We start from the raw sequence: 7947 nt of genomic DNA on the forward strand, positions 1-7947 counted from the left end.
TCTCAGCCAGTCACATCACTCTGGAACAGCTGAGGCAATCACAGTGACGCACTATCTGAATGGTGCAGAGTGGCACAACATGAACACAGCCCCACAAATCTGTAGCCAGAGAAAGCTGCTTTGGTGTTTTTTATTCTTGTTTGGTAGAAGAAATAATAACAATTTAACATCCAGTTTATATGATCACATCAAATGGACTCTATTTCAGTCAAAATTCTACTGCATTTCACATTGTAAATGGTACATCATATCTCATAATGTGACACAATATAGTTTGTGTTATTCTGTATGTAAAGAATAAACCAAGGCACTAATACCTTTTTAAAAAAGTTGGAACGGAGGCACTGATGCACAGGATTAACACTGCCTGCATCAACAGCAGAATACAGAGTAACTGTATAGCCAACTAGTCTGACGTGTGTAGAGGTTGTTATGTTGCAGCAGATTAGTTGTCATTTGATGGTGATTTAATAAAGGTACACACAGTGGAAGGCTGTGCTTAAGAGCACTGTGCAAATCAGATGTTGCAGATTTATGAACATGTACCATCATTTCATACAGTATAAACTTTAAACTGATGGATTTGCTAATATTTCTGTTTAAACCCATTACACAGATCTACTGGCTGCACAGTGTGTGCATGTACCTTTGTATTACTTACATTATGGGGACCGAAACAGGTTAACACAGTCACATTGTGGGGACTCGGCCATCCTTGTGGGTACCAGCCTCCAGTCCCCACAAGAAAATCACTGGCTTTTAGGGTGGCAATATGGTTTAAGGTTAGGTTAAGGTCAGGGTCAGGTGTTAGGCAAGTAGTGGTTATGGTTAAGGTTAGGATAAGTCTATAGGAAATGAATGTAAGTCAATGTAAAGTCCCTACAAGGAATGAAAGGACAGCGTGTTTGAGTGAGTGTGTGTGTGTGTTTACCTGATGAAGGTGGGGCTGTGGGACTCAGCTTCTTTTTAGTAGAGGACCTCTGGGCAATCTTTTCCAGCTTCTGTGCTACCCCATTATAGAACTCAGGAGGGTGATCTATATAAACATTTACCATAATACCACAAATGTCTCAGATGAAAACCTTTGTTTGACATCAGTTAGTATCTTCACATGCACACAAGAACACAGGTCACAACCACTAACACACCATACGGTTCAGCTTCAACATACAAATTATTATAGTGGACACAGCGATGGAAATTTTCACATTTGCATTTTAATTTTAGACTTGGCAGCAAACAGATAAATGACTGCAGTTAAAGCTGGATTGTGTGGTTTCATGGTGTAGTGAAGGCGCTTACTAGGAGAGGGGATGGTTGGCACAGGTTCTGGTCCTTTTTGGATTGACAATGTGGAAGGCCTCTCTTTGTTCTTGTCCTTCTCTTTCTCTAACCTTTTCTTGAAAAACTGGGAGATCTTTTTTTTAATCTTCTTTCGGTTCAGCTTCTCTGGCTTCTTTTCACCATCCTCACCTTCTGATGAAGAGGGGGAAATTACATCCTCCTGTGGGAACAAGTTCTTCTGTTCAACATTACGGCTATGGTGATTCTAATGTAGTTCATCTAATATGCTGTATATGTAGAGAATATACCATTCTCTCCAGGTAACTGGAAAAAGATTAGCTTGCTTTTTGGTAAAAGAAGTGGTAATGTAAACGTAGATAACTGTAGGCAAACTATTTACAGTATGACACACACATCAGATACAGGCTGTTACACAGATAAAGTCATGATGTATACATTGAATACAGATAGAGAAATATACAAGTTATGGTGGGAATATTTTAAAATGTTCTAAAATGCAAAGTAGACAACACTAACTCTAATGTCATTAAATTCTACCCACTCTCTAAGTTTGTACAGGGCTTATAATAATAAAACATTTTTTGCATTTTGCTTAAAAATTTGTATCATCATGATTGAATGACGCAAAGGATGAGAAACAGTCTCTACAATAACGAGCAAAGCCCTTTACAGAATGAGCTAGGTAACTGAACTGCCAACCTCCAGCCTAGAGGACAACCACCTCCTGAGCCACACCTGTCCCACCAATACATTTTCCATGTGGTCCTACTGTATATTATAATCTCTGTAGTTCTGTATTACTGTCTATGATAGTATTGATCTAGAAAAAAATCCATTTTGAGCATTATAGCTACTTTGCACATCCCACTAGTTTGCTCACCAGTGTTTTTTGTTTTTGTAAGTACTTGTGTCCTGCTCACATACAAATGATGTCAGTGTCCTGATTCCAGTTGTAAATATCAAACTTGTTTAAAATAATCTTGATAAGAGTATTTTGTACTGTTTTGTACTCTCCAGCTTTTTATTCCCTCAAAAGTCAGTGATGTCAGAACGGTTTGCAATTGGTCAGCTGTCAAAGCCCATCAGAGATAGCCAAAGCTGAACTCATTCATGCTGATTTACTACACCTCTGTATGAATTCACTAATCACAGTAATGATTTGTAAATGACTGGATTGTTGTTAATTGGTTCATCTACATTTCTTCAGTTCCTCAAGCAAGTCCAGCTAGCACCTATACATCTAGCACTTCTGGATATACCCTGACCTGGATGATGCTGAACAGAGGCTGACACACGGGCCAGCCTGTCAATACCCTCATCACTCTTGTCCTTCTAGTTGTGGGACTATGGCTGCAGCTGAGCTTAAATCAACAAGGAAAATGTAACTTTATTTTTTTTACTGGGGCCTAGTGCCCAATAATAAAATACTTCCTTACTTCTGTTTGATCTCTGGGGTGTGAGGCTTTTGACTTGCTGTCCTTTTCCAATGAGCCTTTATGGTCTTTGGCAGAGCGGCGTGGGGTGTTACGACGAGGCAGCTGCTTTATGAAATCTTTAAATCCTGTCTTTTTCTCATCTGCTGAACTGACATCTTCAGCTTGGGAATCCAACACATTCTTTGCTTTTGATTGTGACTTGGAGCTAGAATGAGAAAGCAGCAAAATATGGTGAATAGCAGGACTGGGGTAGGTATCTCATCCAACACATATTGATGCATCTGCATAGATCTCTATTACTTTTGTTAATGTACTGTATAAGCACAGTTAAAGTAACAAGGTCCATTGTTAAATAAAAGAAATGATGGCTGCTGACATTCACAGTAAACAAACATAATTCAGGCTCAACATACTCAGAGAGCCTTTGCTGGAATCAAGCACTTTTTACCATCCGCTTGATATATTTATATTTAATATTCATTTATGATTGATAACAATGAACCAGAGTCAGATGAAGTGATATATTCAGTCTCCTCTTGCTCTCTGTGATCACTATGTTTAATTTACCAGAGGAAATCATTACTGACATTACTGTCATGAACACAAAGGTTAATGATAGCAGTTGTGCAAACCTGTACTAACTTTTACAAAAAGTGATGACAGAGAAGTTCAGAAGCAGAAAACATTTTCTTATATTCAAATACAGCCAAAACACAATGATAATGTAAATGAGCTGTTGTGCTTACACTGTAAATTCAGACACAGGCTCACAAAACTAAGCGCTGTTATTCCCCAGGATTGCATCTAATATCCAAACAACTCACTTAGTACAGATTTAAATAATACTATTTGTTTAAACCAGTACCTTCTGGTGTAAAAATACCAAACAGATGAAAACCCTGGTCTGGACCTTCACATTAAATGTCCTGAGATGCTGGTCCTTTTTCCGCTGCTCCCCCATCGTTTGGGGTCGCCACAGCGGCTCATATGTGATACGGCAGAAAATCAAAGAGCTCGAGTTATAAATGGAAAATTATGAAACTCTCACTCTACGCTGAGGAAGCTTTTGGCTCCCTCAAGAGAAGATGCCTGACATTTCACGTCATTTCATGGCTGAAAACTCTTGATTTTCCTACATGACTGTTATGCGCACTAATAATGTTTCTTTGATTTATCCTCCCTCTTCACAGAGGAAGTAGACCAGGCTGCTTCTTTCCTCCTCTTTTATTCACAGAGACTGACCTTAATCAGTTAGAGCTTAAAAGAAATACATACGGTAGACCGATAAATAAAATAAATTGTTGCAGAGATTAAAAATTCTATTTGATATTTTTGGACATCAGCAGCACGTCTGAGGTAAATGGAGAGGAGTATACTGTTGTGAACAGTGACAAACAAAAAGGAGCACAGACTGGTGAGTTCCATTACCTGTATGTGCTGTGATCTCGGTAGGCACCTCCGACTCTACCTGGCCTGTCTTTCAGGGGAAGAGTGAGGGTTCTATGGAGGAAGGCTTGGAGGACTAGGCGGGTGTCAGCCTTGATCTCCACCAGAGAGATGGAACTGATGGAGGATACAGAGGGAGGCCGGCCTACAGACTGCGACATCCCTAAAATAAGGCACAAACACACACAGGCACAAAGTCTTTTGTATTAAGTGAAAACCATCTTTAAAAGGCAATAAATACCAGCAAGGGAATCTTTTGAGAGGAAGCGCCTCTGGGAGCTCCTTGATGAAACTGGGTCTGTTGGAACAGTAGCTGACCTTTAACGCCTTGAGTGAGTGTGTTTTGAGTTATGTTTCTGTCAAATAATAAAACTGAACTGACAATTATGATGGAGCTGGCCCATCACGAGAGGTGGAAATCCCCCACCAAGAAGCACTGCCGTGAACGCAGGCCGTGTAAAGTATAGAGGGGTGTGGCTGCCCAACCCTGCAGCTTTAGGAATGGAAGCGCTTGGTGTACAAACAGCACACAGAGGAACCTACAAAAACACCAAGCAGTTTCATAACATAAAAACTAAACCAATTTATGACAACCTTACGGTATGTTAACATTAACTAATAACTAAAAATGTAGAAAAGCATTTGCTGATACTTGACATTTTTCAATATTCAGTGGTAATGATGTGATTCAATGCCATAAAAGTATCGAAGTTTGATGCCCAGTACTGTGCGAATGATGACTGATGTATGTGTCAACAGTATACAATTTTGTCATTCTCATTGTCCATACTACCCAAGAATAAAAATTAAATGGCTGAAACTAAGCATGCTATGGGCAATTTAAACATCCATTATGACTGGACCCCTACCATAATTGCACAATAAGAAGCGCAACAAAACTGGAATGGTAGCTCACATGGCTGGGTTTTTGCAGTCAATGGCTCACTTGAGCACAGAATTCCCTTATATCAAATGTGTCAATCCACACGTCGCCTGTAGAATCCTTGTTTTTAATGCTTCATATCTATTTTTCCCCCCTCTGCTGCATTTAGTGAAGTGTAATCTCCACAGTCAGCTGTTTAAAGCACACAAATCCTGTTGCTTGCTGTTTCTAATAGTATCTGTTATGACTGATTTTGGTTGCTTAAGTTTCACTTTCACTTTCTCCTTTTGTAAGGAGCCAGGGAAAATCAATAACATCAATATATCAATAGACCACATAAAACATGATTTCTTCCTGATTATCTTAGGTAAAAACAATTTTTGTAAAGTACATTTGCATTGTTGGTCAGCCTGGTGAAAACTATTTGTCCCGCTGCTGTCCTGCTGACAGACAGATTATTGTTCTGATCACTTTAAACACACAGAACGTACCGTTCACATCTCGCTTTCAAAGTAACTTGAATGGAATCACATTTTAGCAGCGCTTACATCTTGATTCCAGTGTGTTTTACCAATTAGATCTCAGCAGTATTGACCTTATGAGATTCTTTACAAATAAAATCACAATAATAGAAATACATTTATCAAATCCTTCCCTCAACACTCACAGATGTATCATCAAGTACAATGATTTTTTTGAGGATTTTCAGTCAGAATTTAGTCCACTGTAATACAGAAACTGCGCTGGTGAAAGTCACCAATGATCTCCTCTATGTTGGTTCAAATCCTATTTATCAGGTAGATTCCAGTTTGTTCATGTTAATGATGACTCTTCCACACAGACTAAAGTTAGTCACAGTTTTGCACAGCGCTCTGTGCTAGGTCCAATTCTCTTCCCTTTAGGCAATATTATTAGGAAACATGGCATATATTTCTATTGTTACACAGATGATACTCAGTTATATCTATCTGTGAACCCAGATGACTCAGATCAGTTGGTCAAACTTCAAGTATGTCTTAAAGACATGAAGGCCTGAATGACCTGTAATTGTTTTACTCCTCAACTGGGATAAAACCAAAGTTAGTGTACTTGGGCCTAAAAACCTTAGAAATCTGCTATCTAACCATATAGTTTCTTTGGATGGAATAGCCCTGGCCTCTCATACTGCTGTCAGGAATCTTGGAGCGTATGTCCTTTTGATCATATATAAACCAAGTCTCTAGAACTGCCTTCTTTCACCTACACAATATCAGCAAAATGAGGAACATCCCATCTCAAGTGATGCTGAAAAATTGGTCCATGCATTTGTTACTTCCAGGCTGGACTACTGTAACTCTTTACTATCCGGATGTCCCAATAATTCCCTAAAATGCCTTCAGTTAAACCAAAATCGTGCAGTCAGAGTACTAGCAAGAGAGATCATATGTATCTCTCTCATATTAGCTTCTCTCTGCTTCCTCCTTGTAAAATCCCGAATATAATTTAAAATCCTTCTCCTAACATACAAAGCCCTTAATGACAAGGCTCCATCGTATCTTATAGACCTCATAGAGCCTTATCATCCCAACAGAGCACTTTGCTCTCAGAGTGCAGGTCTACTTGTGGTTCCTAGAGTCTATAGAAGTAGAATGGGTTTATGCTGGTTCCATGTAAAAACTGAGTGCTTTACTCCTTATATTGTTATATACCCTATACGAAACCTCATCAGATTAAAACATGACAGTGTGGCCATGTGAGTCATTGTTATTGTTAGGTTACTGTCCAGTGTTTGAATAGTGTTATCGTGTGTATAGGTATCAGGTGCGACGGAGATAAATAAGTACAAATGGTGTCTTTTTAAATATGACCACTCTCTATGTAATATCTGACATTAATTAACATATAATAAATGCTACCCTGAGCTAAAACCAAAGTCCGCCAGGACCGGACGGGACAAAAGGACAACATGACTGCGCTCTTTGTTCAAAACACACACACACACACACCAGAATGAGTCGAGTATTTCCTGGCACTGCCGGCTACACGAAACATAGAGTGAAACTCCGGAGTGACTCCGCCGGTTGAAAACAGAATTTTACTAACTTCACGGACTATATTAAGACTGGGTTCAATTATACCTTTCAATATCTTTTATGGAATATAAGTTAGAACAGAATGAGAAAAACGGCTCTTCGTACCTCTGTTTGTGTGTTTCAGTTCGTTCGGTAGTGATTTCGCCAGGTGCCTTCTTGTTTTGGGGGCGGGGAACGCCCCCTGTAGGTATTTCATCGGTAAGCATTAGATTCCAAGACTCGTCGGGAATAGGTAAATGACTTCACGTCTCGTAGAGTCTACTCCCGAGTTCTGGGATCTAACGCGAGCCGTTTTTCTTCCCTCATCGCCTTTAGTTCCTCATTCTTATGTAACAGGGAGCACATTATTTTTTTTTCTAGTGAAACACTTTAGCTTTTCCATCAGGAGTATTAAGAGAAGAAATTAATATTATAAATGTCAGCATTTTTCCATATGCCTAAAGCCTAGGGTGAACCGCCTTAATGAATACTGCCTAATGTGGGACACCTAAACTCCAGTTGCAGGTCTTCCTCAAACAAATGAGTCAGTGAAACTATGGGTTAGCACAACCTGTGATGTCATGTTATCAAAGTCATATTGAATTCTCAAATATTCAGTCATAGATTATAGTGCAGTAATTCTCATAGAGGAAGCACCCACTGTGAAGACATTTATTTTAAATAAAATAATCCTGCCAGTTTTAACAAGTTGTGTTTATATGTTTGTTCTTAAAAATATAATAAGGGATATATATGGAAGCCCATTCCCGCCAGTTAAATGAGAAATACAACGCTATAAGTCGTTATTTCTACTTAGCTAAGTAGA

At 39.1% G+C, this 7947-nt stretch overlaps 1 protein-coding gene across 2 annotated transcripts in view; it reads right to left on the reverse strand.

Annotated features, from left to right (window-relative positions):
* Window positions 1-7475, reverse strand: part of bcl2l12 (BCL2 like 12) — an 11749-nt gene extending 4274 nt beyond the window's left edge. The window contains exons 1-5 of one of the 2 annotated variants that reach the window (XM_020608276.1): window positions 7248-7475; window positions 4170-4350; window positions 2742-2946; window positions 1303-1504; window positions 932-1036 (exon numbers count right to left, since the gene is read on the reverse strand). In XM_020608276.1, the coding sequence (XP_020463932.1) occupies window positions 932-1036; window positions 1303-1504; window positions 2742-2946; window positions 4170-4350; window positions 7248-7338 (784 nt within the window). In that variant the 5' untranslated portion in view covers window positions 7339-7475. The remainder of the gene's footprint in view (window positions 1-931; window positions 1037-1302; window positions 1505-2741; window positions 2947-4169; window positions 4351-7247) is intronic. The other variant, XM_020608275.1, reaches the window with a different exon arrangement.
* Window positions 7476-7947: the final 472 nt, after the last annotated feature.

The sequence above is a fragment of the Monopterus albus genome, unplaced genomic scaffold (genome assembly GCF_001952655.1).
Source record: "Monopterus albus unplaced genomic scaffold, M_albus_1.0 scaffold92.1, whole genome shotgun sequence".
Classification (NCBI taxonomy): Eukaryota; Metazoa; Chordata; class Actinopteri; order Synbranchiformes; family Synbranchidae; genus Monopterus; species Monopterus albus.